At 36.7% G+C, this 16,721-nt stretch overlaps 2 protein-coding genes across 2 annotated transcripts; one reads left to right on the forward strand and one right to left on the reverse strand.

Annotated features, from left to right (window-relative positions):
• Positions 1-4,467: 4,467 nt before the first annotated feature.
• Positions 4,468-9,639, reverse strand: LOC141593004 (uncharacterized). The gene is made up of 6 exons (XM_074413925.1): positions 9,459-9,639; positions 6,947-7,007; positions 6,553-6,688; positions 5,910-6,237; positions 5,469-5,597; positions 4,468-5,217 (listed from the first exon to the last, which is right to left on the reverse strand). The coding sequence occupies exons 1-6, from the start codon at positions 9,553-9,555 to the stop codon at positions 4,760-4,762; spliced, it is 1,209 nt and encodes a 402-aa protein (XP_074270026.1). The 5' UTR covers positions 9,556-9,639; the 3' UTR covers positions 4,468-4,759.
• Positions 9,640-11,109: 1,470 nt separating this feature from the next.
• LOC141593005 (polyadenylation and cleavage factor homolog 4-like) lies at positions 11,110-15,155 on the forward strand. The gene is made up of 6 exons (XM_074413927.1): positions 11,110-11,494; positions 11,925-12,026; positions 12,458-12,664; positions 12,778-13,872; positions 14,366-14,921; positions 15,064-15,155. The coding sequence occupies exons 1-5, from the start codon at positions 11,216-11,218 to the stop codon at positions 14,897-14,899; spliced, it is 2,217 nt and encodes a 738-aa protein (XP_074270028.1). The 5' UTR covers positions 11,110-11,215; the 3' UTR covers positions 14,900-14,921; positions 15,064-15,155.
• The last annotated feature ends 1,566 nt before the right edge of the window (positions 15,156-16,721 follow it).

Genomic DNA, 16,721 nt, shown 5'->3' on the forward strand with positions numbered 1-16,721 from the left:
AGTAAATTATTAAAAAGTTTTCATAAGGGAGTTATTTTAGAAAAGTGATATACAAAAGGGAGTAATTGTTAATTTACTCATCTATTTAACCTGTCTTATGGTTTAAGAATTAAGCCGAATACATTCATTTTAAACAAAAATTTGTGTTCATCATAAAACCGTTTTATAATGTAATAATTGTGTTTTCTTACGCTGATTAAGAACATCTCGGGTCAACAGTTGAGAATTGAGATAATCTTTTACAAATACTGAAGTTAAATTAATAGATAAATCTCTAAATTTGTTTTTTGACATAAGAGTTAGAAACCGCACTCTTTTTTCCTGACAGCTAAAAAAGAGCTAATTACACATGGCTTTTATAGCCATTGGTACATTTTTAATCCACTATCCACTTGTTTTAAGTATTTTTTTTATAGTGAAGTTAGAAACCGAACATTTAAACACTTGGTCTTTTCGTGTATAAAAGGAGTTACATAAGCAAATATAACGTCAACAGGATCCTGGATAAGATTATACTCTGATAATTTTACTAACCTAATTAAGCTAATTAAGTTAAGTTAATAACTTGTTTAAGAGATGAGTATTCTTACTAATGGAAATGGAGGTCAATTTTGGTAGTAAAAACATGCAAGTAGTGTAAGAAGAGTTTGCAACGTTTGTTAAGTAGAGGTTTAAGTTGGCTCAACGTAGATGGAAAGAACGTAATAGTATGGAGTATGGACGACGCACACACAGCTGTTGAGCCACATCTAAGGCCACATTCTTTACATGTTTTATAGTTTTTGTTATTTAGTGATGAAATATGAGTCATTTTTGTATGGGGTTTTTTCGTAGGATGCTTCGTAGATGATGATAAGAGTTTATTTTTTCAAGTAAACTAATTAGCTTTCTTTCTAATCAATGTTTTTTCCTAAATAAAAATAAAGCATATTCTAATTAGTGGAATATGATGACTTATATCCTAATTTGTATATCATTTTACAAAATCTAATACCGAGTATATAAAATTTACGAGTTATTTAGTTTTTGTTTGCTTATGTAATTTTTTAGATCGTAAATATTATATTTAAATGGCATATTTGAGATAAATATGTTGTTTTACAGCATACTGCTTAAGTGCTAATCCTAGGTTTTTGATTACAATGGTTAACATATTTTAAAATAGGAAAATTTACTTCATTTTACAGGGAAAACTTATAATAATCGGTTAATCTAATTAATCTGCTAATTATTAAAAACTTAAATTTATTCTGCTAATTAAAAATATGTTGTTCAAACTTTCTAAAAATATGTTATTTATTATAATTTGTTAATGCTAAAATTAATCCGGTGGTTATCAAACAAAGCCTATATATATTCGAGATATCTACCTACTAATGAGACATGTATATAGCATAATTAAAAGTAGAGTAAATTAAAAATTACTCCCTTTAAAATTCCTGTTTTCTAAAATTACTTCTTATATAATTTTTTCCTAAAATTACTCCCTTAATATGCACTTTTATCAAAAATTGCTTCAAAACTCCAATTTAAGTTACTTATTATGTCTGTTTTTTAACTTATTCTCCATTGTTATACGTTTTAAAGTATAAATTGGCTAAAACACAAACGAAATAAGTTCATAAAATGACGGAATAAATAACTTAAGTTGGTATTTTGAAGTAATTTTTGACAAAAGTGCATTTTAAGGGTGTAATTTTAGGAAAAAATTATATAAGGCAGTAATTTTAAAAAACTGGATTTTAAAAGGTAGTAATTTTTAATTTACTTTTAAAAGTATATAATGATCCGTACAACATTAATTCTTTTTTTTTTTTTTAGCTTGAACTCTTGAAGCATGATGTAATAAGTTCAACTAGAGGGAACATGTTTGAAAGGCGACTTTTGACCGTGGGCCTAATGACTAACCTAATCAAAATAATTGGGCATAATAAATACAAACTCTTAACACCAAAATTCAATATTGTTCTTTTGATTGATGGCTTTATATTCATGCAAATATTGACGGCTTAAAATTCGTTACGTACTATAGAACATGCAATTAGCTATTTTTTTTGGTGTTGACCAGGAGTATCCCCTACCGACAGCTGGGGCAATCTCCTTCGGGGTACTGAAGGCAATTTAATGGGTTGACCCCTCCCAAGTTTGGCTTTTTCATTCGCAAGAGTCAGGAATCGAACCCCTGACCACTTGTTTAAGAGATGAGAGCCCTTACCACTCACACCAGCCAACTTTGGTAGAACATGCAATAAGCTATACTTGTCGATTCTTACGAACTCGTAAAAGAACCGCTCACCGCCGCTGTTCCTATTTATCATTATCTTTAAACTATTGTGAGACGTCACAAGCTTGTAACAAGTCAAATTAAGTTGGTAAAAGAAATAAGCATCCTAAAAAAAATTCGGTTTTCATTAGTTGACAATCAATAGAAACCATAATAATCAACAATGATCATAAATCCAATGAATAAATAAGTAAAAAACAACATTGTTGATCATAAATCCAATGAATAAATAAGTAAAAAACAACATTTGCAAAAAGTCCTATGATTTGAAGCCAAATACACCGAACACGTAGCCAAATTCCATTCAAAATAGGCCAAACAAAAACCATACCATAAGTCAGAAAATTCCTCAAAAATCACATTATAATTCAAGTACATACGTAACATTGTGGATGAATTAAATTATGGCTACATTATTGCCATGCATATGTGCATAAGAAGCTAAATTGAACCCATGCAAGTTCAACACCGCATGTTTCATTTAATTTTTACAAAGATATTTAATTTAATTCAATTAAAGGGTGCAGAAATGTAGGGTTAATTCTCTTCTTTTCGAGTGATATCGACAAAACACAAAAACAATTTGGTGGATTCTTATTGCTCACCCCTACTCTTGCATGCACCGGTGCCACGTTTTGTTATTTCACACATTGATTTTTGTAAGGTTTTATAACAGTAAATTTATATGTATAAGACGATTTTATGCAAGTATTAATGTAAAACTATTACTAAATTGTCTTAAATATCTCTAAAGCAACTATTTCTAGTAACTTTTATGTATTGGATTATACATGAAAAAAATTCGATTTAGGTCATTTTGGAAATTTCTTAAATACCTAGTATTTTATAAATTATGGACATTAATTAATATACTTTTTATGTTATTGTCATATACTCTCTCGGAAATTGCCCTATAATTCCTTTGAAATTAACGAATATATAAATTAATTAATGATGTTTAATTTTTGTTAGTTAAAACTCTCGTAAATACCCTAAATCCGTTGGGTTGTCCTAAAGAGATTACTTAAAACAAAAAGAAGTAGAAATTTACAAGTAATTTTCATTTACCGAAATTAAAAAGCCTTAATTAAACTCCCAACTTTTTTAAGGACCTTTAGAATTTACTAAGAAGCTTACTTTTATAATGTCGATATCCTTAAATAGTTACATTTCATAAGGTTTTTAATTAAGCCAAACTTTATTTACGCAAAAATAAATAAATTACTCCATATGTCTTAACAGTCTCTCCAACTATTTAGTCGACACTTTGCAAATGTCAGCTAGTTTCGATGGTAATAAATAAAGTCACGAGGGATAATACACGTGATCTGGATTCTAATTAAACCCGCCAATATCATATTCACCCCTACCAAAAAACGAGTCGGTATTTAGTCGGGTCATTCCACGGACATAAACAAGTTAGGCTACATGTGAGCATAGGTAGCAACAACCAACAAGTAAGTACGTAGGGCAGCACAAAGATCATGTGAATGGGACCCTAATAATATACAAGTGACGGTCCAAGTTTCATATGATGGGCACGGTGTACGTACGGTCGTAATATAATGTTGCAGCTCCATGCATTTGTTGCATATGATGCCATTATTCATTCTTAGCCGTGAAATGTGTGCCCTTATGTATTTGGGACCCTTCCCTGAGATTTTTCCATAGAAAATGACTTGTGCTACTTTGGTGTTGTAGGTACAATTTGGGGTGTTATTGGTCACGTTACGATTATTATAAGTCATAACACACATCTATCATTGAAAAGTTCAGATGAATGTAACTTTCGATGGTCTTCGTTGATTAAGGTCTTGTGAATTGAACTTTTTTTTTTTGTGTTTTTCATCCGCCCATGTTTAGTTTGCGTTATTGTTGGCTAGGAAATCTCGTTTTGGCTTCTCCTAATTTCGGTAGGTAATTTCAAAAGATATGGAATTACCTCACTTGTTTCCACTTAAACTTGAGACAACATCAATTTATCTAACCAAGTGGTGTTAGTCCAGTGGTAGTCGTTTTAAACCTTACTTGATCACTATAGCCTCCCGAAGGGGGTGGCTTACATGGTCAATGTGGTGGTACGGAAAAGCATGGGCCCAGGGGATTCAACCCCTCGTCATAAAAAAAAAACAATTATTTATCTTTTTGCGTTGTAAAAAAAAAAATTATCTTCTCGCACGAAATTTTGGGTATGTCAAAAACTATACTTCAAATTATTTGAGATACATAAATTTAAAAACAAGATCTTTGCTTAATCCTATACTTGTTTCGACTGAGGAAAACAAATCCAATAAATATAAAATCGAATATCTTATCTAGCATCGTACAATGGCGGTACAATGTTACACAACCTAGCCAAAAAAAAAAAAAAAAAAAAAAAAGAATTCCGAAACACCTTTAGAGCTGCTATCCTTGTCACTCAGCATCTATAAACATCAAATAAGATGGCATTGCCTTTCAAGAAAATGGGGATACTTACTCGGCCTTTTCATCGCCACTGCTATCTCCGAACATGGCTGCCATTTTCATGGCGAGCTTAGCCGCCATTTCCCTCCTTTGAAAATCAGGCATCAACCTGGAGCTATTGCGAACATTTGTGATTTCTGACATTAGGTGGTCTAGATCCTCTAGATCCAGCTGCGGGCCTTTGTCCATGACGTCACCATGGTAAGGATCGTCCTCTTCACTTAACGCTGGTCCCACCACGTCTTCTTTATTTCCGGGACCCGCTGATGCAGACGATTCTGCCCTTTCTCCGATGTTTTCAGTGGGCTCAACAGAAGAGGTTGATGCTGATGGTTCTGCTGCCTCTATTTGAGAGACGGGGGCATGAGCCGATACCCAACCTTCCTCTGTTACATCCCAAAGCTCGGCCGAACCATTAGACAGTATCTCATAGTCGCCTTCGTAATCAGAGTCTTCCTCTGACGATTCTGAAGGATAGGAGAAACACAAATACTTATATGAGACGGTCTCATGATAAAACTACCATGAACCCTTTTGACTTAGGGACCTCTTTTTTGGAATACTGACTAAGGGACAATTTTAGTTGCAATTTGTAGTCGTATTGAAAGTTTTTATATCGTCTACGAGAACTTAATGGAGAAGAAATTGAAAGAGAGTTTCAAAGGCCTGTTTCAGAAGCAAAGCTGGAATGTAAATAATGAAGGGTATAGACTCGAACCTGATCTTTCGGGTAAAAATGGAGCAGGTACTTTGTTTCCAGATTTGAGGACCATCCCAGGCCACATGTGAGCGGATAGAGCACCCAGGAGCCGGTCAACACCTTGCGAGTCTCCATCGACAGACAGACCTAATAAAAACAAAACCATTAACCAAGTGGTGTTAGTCCAGTGGTTGCTGGGTTAAACCTTGAAGCTTGCAGAAATGCAGGAGGCGATGATCACTTGGCCACTGCAGCCCCCGAAGGGGGTGGCTTACATGGTCCATGTGGTGGTGCGGGAATGCATGGGCCCGGGGGGACTCAACCCCTTCGTCATCAAAAAAAAAAAAAAAAAAAAAAACCATTGTCCATTCATAAACCAGGCACCAGAAAAAAAGAATGTTCCAAACACGTTTCTCTTGAAACGACAGAGAAAGAAAACACGACAGGGCATATACTTACATTTGTCGAAATCAACATTAGAAGCACAGGCCTCGACATATTCAATGTTTCGTTCCGTGCACCATTCTAAGCATGATTTACTAATATCACATGATGACTCGTCATTGCTTAATAGACTGCTTCCTTCAGTTTCAGAAATACCATAGTCCACGAAATCTGCATCTGAACTGACAGAAGAATTTTTAGGCCTCCGCAAATGCCTGCTGTATTCTTCATGGACTGGATGTCCTGGAACAAGATCCACTTTGTTTCCAATGCACAACAAGATATCAAACCTTTGGATATCAGTTTGAGAGACCCACTTTTTAAGTGCAACTAAAGAAGACAACTGCAAATAAAGATGTGAATCCCTTCACTATTAGTACACTAGCATTACAATTAATGAAAAATTTGTCAAAACAAGGCATTTCGTATCACGAGACAAAGACTCAAATATGTGATACACATCTATGTTATTTGGACTTGTTTGGAAGTATATGACATGGGTGTGTGTGTGTAAGTGAGTATCTGACTCGGTGATATGTGCAGAATTTCATGCTTGTAATGAAAGTTTCCAAGTGTCGGACACTGGTATGTGATGAAATATGAAGATTCAAATTAACATAGATACGCTTAGTCAAGAACGTAAGGGAAGCAAGAATACCTCGCTCAAGTCAAAAACCATCACAAGTGCTGCAAGTTGGGTTAGACATGGCATGGAACCAATTGAGTATCCATCATGGAGATGAGCCATCCACACCGCAACATCAGCAGAGTAATATTTTGTATCAATTGTCCACCTATTTGACATAAACAATGAGCACACATTTACATCATTTATTAACTTGTTAATGAAAAATTGCATATTAATTTAGTGATACAACAACAACATCAGAGCCTTAATCCCAAAATGATTTGGGGTCGGCTGACATGAATCATCCTTTAAAACCGTCCATGAGTGAACGCACACCTCAAAATGCGAAAAAAAGAGCATATTAATTTAGTGATGCCGAGAAAAAAATATATAGTTCCTAAAAAGTTGTTTAAATCAATCATACCCTTGTACGAGTAGCTCAGAAGGTGAATCAAAGACATCTTCTAAATCAGCAGACAGTAATCCTGAAATGAGCAAGAAAGAAAGAATAAAGAAGTAAATAACCACTACAAGTCCATTAAAGATGACAATAACTACAGCAAGAATCCACTGATTCAACGATAGGAGTACAAGCCTGATTAACTATCTAAAAGTAAGATGCCATATGTGATTTTCCAAGTCTAGACGATATGATGGTCAGAATCACATCCATGTGCTTGTGCAATGAATACACAAACAGCAAAGAAATATTCCCCCTAATCCACACCGAAGTTCTCACCTTTTACTTTAGAGTAAACCTAGGCCGAAGTACTTGTTCTGAATAATGTAAGAAGCTTAATCTTACCGATGCCATATATAAACTATAAGTTCCGATGATTACAAATACAGAAGTTCATCGCAATATCATCTTTACCATTTATTATACATACAAGAACTTCAGCCCAAAATTACAGTTTCTCGATTCTCGCAAGTGACAAAAAAATGTCTCCAATCATTATATTCACAGCTCAAAAACAGTACGAAGAGCTTCATTTTTTGTAACCCTATAGCAAATGTTATCTGCACTTTGTATTACCTGCTGAAAAGAGTGATAATATACAAAGAGGAATGATCCAAGAACAAAAGCTTATGGCTCATCAGTTTCTAAATTCAGAACAAGCTAACGTATGTGGGTGTGTCGAAGATTCAAACTTTTCTCAATCAAAAACTCTAAACAACATGATGACAACAAAAAGAGCGACTCCATCAGAGAATGTTTTACACAAATCGCAAAGGTAAAAAGCTCTGAACTTTCAGAATTTAACACAATGTTAGTATAAGCACATAAAAGATTCCATCTTTATTATCCTAACCTTAATTTACATGTACAGCTCTGACACTGCAAAGACTAGTCAGTTTAAAGGGAAACCCTTAATCTCAGAACATCAGAATAAGAACAATCCTAAACTATGTAGGCTATGTGGGCACCTCATAAATTCATATATTCCCTATCAAACTGAAATTCACGTGTTGATTATAAGAAAAGGTAACACCACGAGCTCACAAACCAATGATCTATCCTAAGATGACGGCCTTGTTTGGATTCGAGGATTTGGAGGGAAGGGAGAGGAGGTACTAAGAGAGAAAAAGGGATACAAAATTCTCTGTTTTGCTAGTAAATACGATAGGAGGGAAATGGCTTTATCTATTTTCCCTCCTTAAATGTAAATCAAAATCTCTCCAACATAGGACATATATGGAGGGAAATTGTACCCAAGCACATCTACTCCATGACCCTTCCCTCTCCCTAAAATGGTACCCAAACAGTGGCAAACGCTCAAATCGTTGAAATTACTTCATCTTCAAATTATGTGAGCACATATCTGAATCATATAATTCCTATCATAAACTAAAATCTACAAGCCAATAATACCAAAAGACAGCACCCAAAATCAATAATCTATTCCAAGGCGAAACCTCAAGTTTTGCAACTTCTAAAATTCTCATTCTTTTTGTGGGCATATCAAGGATTCAAACTTTCATTAATCGTATCCAAAATGAGTGACATCACAAAGCAATGATGATCCCGAGATGAAAGCTCAAATTTTGGCATCTCAAACTCTACAAGTTACATGGGCACATACTAACCTCATATAATTTCCACCATAAACTAAAAAATCCACATGTTTATAACAAAAATATTATGAGTACACCACAAACCAATGATCTACCTACACAAAGATGAAATCTCAAAACTTTGCAACTTCTAAATGTTCATTATTTTTTTGCATCAAAGATACAAACTTTCATTCATTCAAACTAAATTAAATTGCAATTGAGTGACACCATAAAGCAATGATCTATCCCAAGATGAAAGCTCAAATCTTTGGACTTTCTAAATCTTCAAATCATGTGGGCACATACTAAAATCACATACTTTCCATCATAAACTAAAATCAACATTCTAATAACAAAAGATAACACCCACAAATCAATAATCTATCCCAAAATAAAAGCTCAAAGCTCTACAACTTCTAAATGTCCATTACTCCCTCCGTACAAATCATTTATTTACCTTTCATATTCTTTGTGAGACGTATTTTAATCAAAGGTAAACAAATGATCAGGACAAAGGGAGTATTTTATTGTGGTTACATCAAACTTTCATTCGTAATTAAAAAGAATTGCAATAATCTACCCAAAATGAAAGCTCAAAGCTCTACAACATCTAAACATTCATCATTTTTTTTGCGGGCACTACAAAGATTCAAACTTCTTTTTGGATGACGAGGGAACCCGGAATCGCTACCTCTGGTACACACTGGGGCAGTTATCCTAAAATGAAAGCTCAAAACTCTACAACATCTAGACATTCATATTTTTTTCTGGGTATCTCAAAAATTCAAACTTTTTATCATTCATAACTAAATTGAATTGCAATCGAGTGAACTAAGTATTGAAATTAAGAAGCAAAGAAAGAAGAGAGTAATTCATACTAGAGAGAAGGGTGCGTTTTCCAACGTTGGGAGATCCGATGATGAAGATGCCTGGTCTCTTCTCAATTGATTCATCACTGATTTTTGAATCCTCCATTTTTAGTTCCCTCAACTTTTCCGCTGGATCCTCACCTCCGGTTGTTTATTGTACCAGTCACTCGGTCAACTATTTTAGTTTCAATCAAGTTAATTGAGTTCGGATTTTGGGTTGTCCGGTCTCCGGGTTTTCTCGATCCGGTTTTGATCCGACTGACCGATGAAGATCTAAAAGTCTAATATTTGCCTTGTTAATACTGGTTCACTACCTATCTTCGGTTTATGATTCATACTCAAACTTAGAGCTGATCAAATGATTCAAACTCGCTAATCCGCCTGCCCAGCCTGATTTTAAAAAAAAGGCTCGGGCCATTGATTAGGTCCAAAAAGGTTTTTTGTCTTGCTCTAAAAAGGTGTGATTCTATATTTGGGCCGAGTATGGACCATGCATAGCACAACTTGGCTCAGCTCTATTTCTATGGTCCGTAAAAGGCCCAATTTTATAGTTGGCCCGGTATGGACCTAGCCGACCCACCGTGCTTGGAGGAGAAAATGGCACGGTCTGGGCACGAGAAGGTTTCTGTCATGCAAATGAAATGAAAATGACGGTCCATAGTGTGTAAATTCTTCCACTTTAGCCTTATTTCTTTGTATTTCAAATCTTTGATAATGCCAAAGCGTGATGTGCCTAAGTGGGGTCGTGCTATGTCCAGGTTAAGCCCAGTCTTCTTTTTCAAACTTTGGCCCAGGCACGACTCATGGCCCATGGCGTGTCATACCTTGCCGGGTCGTTCTAATCCCACACTCCCTACCCAAGTCATGCAAAAATGTTGGAGCATGTTAATTCAACTAGGGGTGAGCAAAACCGGATATCCGATACGGTTTTAGAAACCGTATTGGATATCCGGTTTTTTAAATCTCCTTTTTTAGTATCCTTATCCGATACGGTTTTTCCGTATATACGGAAACCGTATATCCAGTTTTTCCGTATATCCGGTTTTCAGCCTCACCTATGTAATTTAAAACATTTTTTTATCTTTTCTAAGTGTGATTGTTGGTTTTTTTAGTAACTTAAAAGTGTTTTAAAAAGTTATAAGAGTAAATAACTTATAAAGTTTAATACTAATAAAGTTTAATCACCAATATATTGGATATTTTGTGATTTATGTATATATTTTAATATTATATTCTAGAAAAAAGGCAACCGTATCCGATACCGTATATCCGGTTTCATATTTTGCCGATCCTTATCCGATACGGTTTTTAAAGAACCGTATCGGATATCCGGAAATCCGTATAATTAAATTCGTATAGCATATCAAATACGTATAATAAAGCCGTATCATATAATTTTGCTCAGCCCAAAATTCAACGGCCCGAGTGCCTACTTCTATCTCTAATAACCCACTTAAACTTTCCGGCACTACTCCAACTAAAGCGGATGCAAGGCAATACCCACTTATATGGCCCAATAGACGTTCTCAAGTACGAGTAAAACTCAATTAAACCGACTATGCTACAGCTATAAATAAAAACGCACACACACGAGATTTCCAATCAAATTTCCTCTAACACACCATTGTCTTCTTCATAACATAGTTGTCTCACAAATCAATCAATTGGAGGAGAAGAAAATCCACGAAGAACCCTAACCCCAGAAATCCCAAATTAGGGGTTCACTTCTCCGAATCATACCAATTCAATCCATCCAATCCCATCTCATGTCGAACGGCGTTTTCCCCAAATCGGCTCTTCCATCCCCAATTCTCGATCGATTCCGCCAACTATTGAAGCAAAGAGAAGATCAAATTAGGGTTTCCGGCAACGAATTCGACGATGTTGCGATTACTACCGAGGAATTCGTTCGGATTTATGAAGATGTTCTATCCGAGCTCACGATTAATTCGAAGCCTATAATTACGGATCTCACGATTATTGCTGGTGATTTTAGTCAACATGCTGAGGGTATTGCTCAATTGATTTGTTCTAGGGTTCTAGAGGTACGACCGATTGAAATCATCAATTGATTATCCCCAAAATCTGGGGAATTTTCAATTTTAGGGTTAGGGTTAGGTTTTTCTTATGTTGATCGAATTGTACGTTGTAATTTAATTTTGATCAATTTGTAAAGTTGTAATCCAATGTATGTATTAGTGGATAGTAGTGAGAATTTTGTTACTGTCTCTCGTCTTTTTCTCAATCTTTCAGTCTTTTCATTCAGCAATTCCGATTAATTACAGCAATCTATTTAATCGACATCGTAAATCATGGTGTAGATTTGATACTATGTAGTTTTACTTTCGTATACTCGCTCCGTTCATTTCATCTTCATACGTGTGAGCAAAATTCCGCTTACATATTTTGAACAAACGTATGGATATGAAATGAATGGAGTATACTCAGTTAAATTCCGGTTACACATGTATGCAGGTTCCGGTTGAGCAAAAGATGACATCTTTATATTTGTTGGATAGCATTGTCAAGAATATTGGACGCGATTATGTTGGGTATTTTGCTTCTCGTTTACCCAAGGTAAGTATTTGATTGCACTAACTCGCCCGAGAGTAGATGTACATAGGCACATAGGTGTTGTAAAATTTATAGCGTAGTTGAGTGAAGACATTATGTAGATTTAGCAGATTTTGCATTGGTGTTGTATATCCAATGTGATTATTGGCCATTTGTAGCGTAGTTGAGCGAGTACATTGACTGCCACTGGCTTAAAAGCGAGCGATTAGATATAAGCAAACCTGATCGCGTGTTTTTGACCCAGACAGGTGGTTTGTGAATGACCCTTGATGGAACTGTGTTAAGAATTGCAACGGATAATTGCTTGTTACTCGTATTATCTTATTTCGTTATATTGAAAACCAGAGACCAATGATGATGTACAGATTTTATTATTCTTGATTATAGCTGTTTTCATGTTCCACTTACTCTCCTGTCCCCTTTTCTGGCTTTAGGTATTCTGTGAAGTTTACAGACAAGTCCCTTCGAGCATGCATTCTTCAATGGACCGCCTGTTTGGAACCTGGTCGTCTGTTTTCTCATCATCAGTGCTTCGTCAGGTTGAGGATGAGTTGCAGCTTTCTTCTTGCGTGAATCAACCATCCTCCAGGGTAGCTAGTTTGAGGGCCTCTGAATCCCCTCGTCCCTCTCGCGGCATACATGTAATTAACTTTTAGCAGAGCTTTCAAAAGTTCTTTCTTGATTTGAAAAGATAGATATATACGGTGACCAATAAGCTTACTATGCTCGTTCTTTTGTTTTTGTTTCCTTTCAGGATGCCCAGCTTGAGAGAAGAGTGCCTAATTTAAAGGCTTATAAGGGATATGAAAATTTTGATTATGATCAAGACGGAGATTCTGATACTCAAAGAAGTTACGCAACGGGAATTGGAGGTCGTGGTTCTGGCAGACCCTTATCACCTTCAGTTGATGACTTTGCAGTCACCAACTCACCAGGCAGAATGTTTGGAAAAGAGCCTTTTCATTACGGACGCAGTAGGGTAAGAGGAAGAGATGAGGAGATTGTTGGCTGGCCTAAAAGACATCGTTTGGGTGATTTCAATCGTAGTCCTGAAAATGTTGCCTCCTGCAGTTCAAATAATGGGTTTGAGCGTGATAGTCCGAGGGCTTTAATCGATGCTTATGGTCATGATGATGGGCAAAGGTCTTTGAACAAAGAACCAATAGGACGTGGTCTCCCCATTGTAAATGGGGCAGTGACTAAAATTGCTGAGAACTCATGGCAAAATACAGAGGAGGAGGAGTTTGATTGGCAGGATATGAGCCCTACGTTGGCCGACAGAAAGACTAGTAACTTCACACAGTCTTCTATTCCTCGAGATGGGAACAGTTTTCGTGTTTCAATGAGCTCTCCTTTCCCCCAGGGGCCACCTGGCTTATTACAACAGACAACTGTGAACAGTGTAATACCTTCTCCACCTTTATATCTGAATTCTAGTTTTACCATTTTGAATCAAGTCCCTCCACAACAGCCTCAATCGAGATTTGGTCCCATTCATCATCAACCTCGTCAACCTGCCTCCTTGCCGCAACAAACTGCTGATCTTGGATATCCACAGCATGGCCAAATGACTGCTCCTAGTAATATTCGGAATAATCCTATGCCTGTTTTTCATACTCCCCCTTCATTCCTAAATACCTCTACTAGCTTGATGCAATTCCAAGGACCTGTGCCACCATTCGTTCCTGTTGCTCGTCCCAACTCTCACATCCTGCCTCTTCTCCCAAATTCTGGTTCTGTTGCTAACCAGCCAGCCCCTGTCAATATTTCTGGTTTGCTTAGCTCCGGCTTGCTCGATTCTCTTGTCGCTAATAGGCTCTTGCCATTAATGAAACAGTCCAGTGAAAAGGTAATAGAGTAGTGATGTCATTCCATGCTTAATGAAACAGCCTCTGTCCCAGTCATTTGTTGTCCTTTTCCATTTTGGGGTGTGCTAGTCAATTGTTGTCCTTTCTATTTTAAGAATGAACTTGATGAGCAATTTGATCATTTACACTGAATTTGGTCCACTTGTCATTTAGTAATTGGCCCCCTCTTTTTTCCTTGGTCTTTGTGCCAAAACCAAAGAACAACAATTGACCTGGACAGAGGGAGTAGTAAGCAAAATGGCTTACTAAATTGGATTCGCTTCCGTGTGAAATAGGACTCATTTGATGCAATTCTGTAAGCAATATTCATTATGGGTCAAGTGAAAACAACAGTGTTTCCACTCCTCTGACTCGATAGCATAGGGGTAAGGTTGCGTACGTCCACCCATCTTGCCCTGCCATTGGAAGGAGGGCAATGTTATTATTTTTGTTGTATATTCGGGGTACTGACTATAATCTTGTGTATTTCTATAGGATTTTATTGGAGTAGAGTTTGACCCGGACTTCCTCAAAGTGCGCCATGAGTCGGTCATAAGGGCTCTGTATGAAGATCTTCCTAGACAGTGTACTACATGCGGCCTACGATTCAAAACACAAGACGAACACAGCAAGCACATGGATTGGCATGTGACTAAGAATCGGATGTCCAAGAATCGAAAACATAATAACCCTTCTCGTAAGTGGTTTGTCAGTGTTAGTATGTGGCTCAGTAGCGCTGAAGCATTAGGGGTTGATGCAGCTCCCGGGTTTTTGTCTTCTGAGAGTAATGTTGAAAACAAGGATGATGTTGAGATGGCGGTTCCAGCTGATGAGGATCAAACAACATGTGCTTTGTGTTGGGAACCCTTTGAAGATTATTATAGTGACGAGACTGAAGAATGGATGTATAGAGGCGCTGTGTACTTGAACGCACCTTCTAGCGGTACAGCAGTTGGCATAGACAGATCACAATTAGGCCCTATTGTACATGCCAAATGTAGGTCTGAGTCCACTGCAGCTTCTACTTGAGATTTTGGCCCCGCGCTTCAAGGTGAGCCTCCGATTCAAGCCAAGTGTTTTCTATAATGTCTTTTTAAGATTTGATGTCATTCTCGATGCAATTTTCATTTTGGATCGTCTGGAAACAACCTCTCAGGTTACCCTAATTGTCCTTTATTTTGTGCTATGTTCAGGGAACGGAAGAAGTTAGAAGAAACCGAGGAGGTGTAAATTTATCGGCCTATATGTATGTCAATTTTGTAACATTAGCTTAAGCTCTTGTTATTATTGATAAAATCTCAACATTTTTCTCTGTTTGCCCTACATTTCAAAAGTTTATCACAACATCGATGGTTCAAGTCGAGATTTGATGTACATATTGTTGTAAGACATCGGTTATCCGATCCATAGCGCTTTGAATAATTTGCTCTTTGCAGCTAAATGATTTAGCAAAGATGATTTCATTACACTTGGGACTTTTTTTTTTTAATAATAATTTCTCTGCAACTAGAAAGGCTCAAGTACTGAACAGTAGGAAGCTTTCTGCATACTCCCTCCGTGTCAATCAATAGTTCACGTTTACTTTACACAGCGGAAGTATTTGGTTTTCTTACATGAACTGCTGGGAAGATTAGCATCAACAGCCTTGCAAGCACCGGAAGAAGTTGAGACTACATTGAAGTGAGAACTGAGGAGCCATCTGTTACCTATAGATAGATACAGAGGCCAAAGCGATTCATATATGTAATTTGTTAGTTCTCGAGTTTTATTTTTCCATGAAATTTGTTCATCGTTAATTCGTTGTACTTTTGGTTAATGTTAATGAAATACTCGGAATAATATTTGAAATGATATATCTTTCTTTTACGATTATTTGTTTACATATTTTTTTGAGTTTTATGGTACAAATTTAAGAAATGACAATCATAGTCCTAGGACAAGATATGTTGGATTGGTGCCCCTCCTCTCCCCCTTCGGATCCCGACACCCTTGTAAAGCCTCGAGCAACCATTGGCTACCACATTCTTGACCACCCGACCATTGGCTAACCCCCCTGACCACCCAATATCTCGATTCTAACTCTTACCCCACCTATTACGCACCAAACACCCACAACCTAACCCATGTCCCCTTGACCACTTCAGTATCACCAAACAAAATAGTCTCCACTTGATCCCCGCCTCCAAGACCGCCCAAACCACACCCTCACATACGCATGTTCATCGTCCAACCCTCGACAACTCCGACATTGGTATTAGTGTATGACACTCAAAAACCTCATTTTAACCCAAAATATGTACTAGTATAATTTTATGAACAGCCAAGTCCGACACTTGGACACGTACCCATATGATTTCCATGCGTACCCTGTTTCACACCCGCTAACTCAAACACTAGTATGACACTTAAAATTCTCATTTTAACCCAAAATACGTATATTTTCCACGAACAGCCGAATCCTACACTTGAACACATATCCATATGATTCTCACGAGTACCCTGTTTCACACTCGCTAACTCAAAACACTAGTATGACACTTGAAAACCTCATTTTAATCTAAACTACGCATATTTTCCATTAACGGCAGTCCGACACTTGAACACGTATCACTCAGATTCTTCTATTCCCCCTCATGCATGATTTATTTCATTAATGAAGATTCAATTTAAAGTGGTAGGCAGTCTATTTAATTAATGTACTATGTACCATTACAATCATTTAGTGAGGTGGTGTAAGTTGTCACCTGTGTCATCTGTTACTGCCTGCTGCTATTCATTTATGGTCACTCTCCTTTCAATTTTAGGGTAACGATTTATGTAACATGCTTCAATTTACACCTACTATAAATAA

This window comes from Silene latifolia, chromosome 7, assembly GCF_048544455.1.
Source record: "Silene latifolia isolate original U9 population chromosome 7, ASM4854445v1, whole genome shotgun sequence".
NCBI lineage: Eukaryota > Viridiplantae > Streptophyta > Magnoliopsida > Caryophyllales > Caryophyllaceae > Silene > Silene latifolia.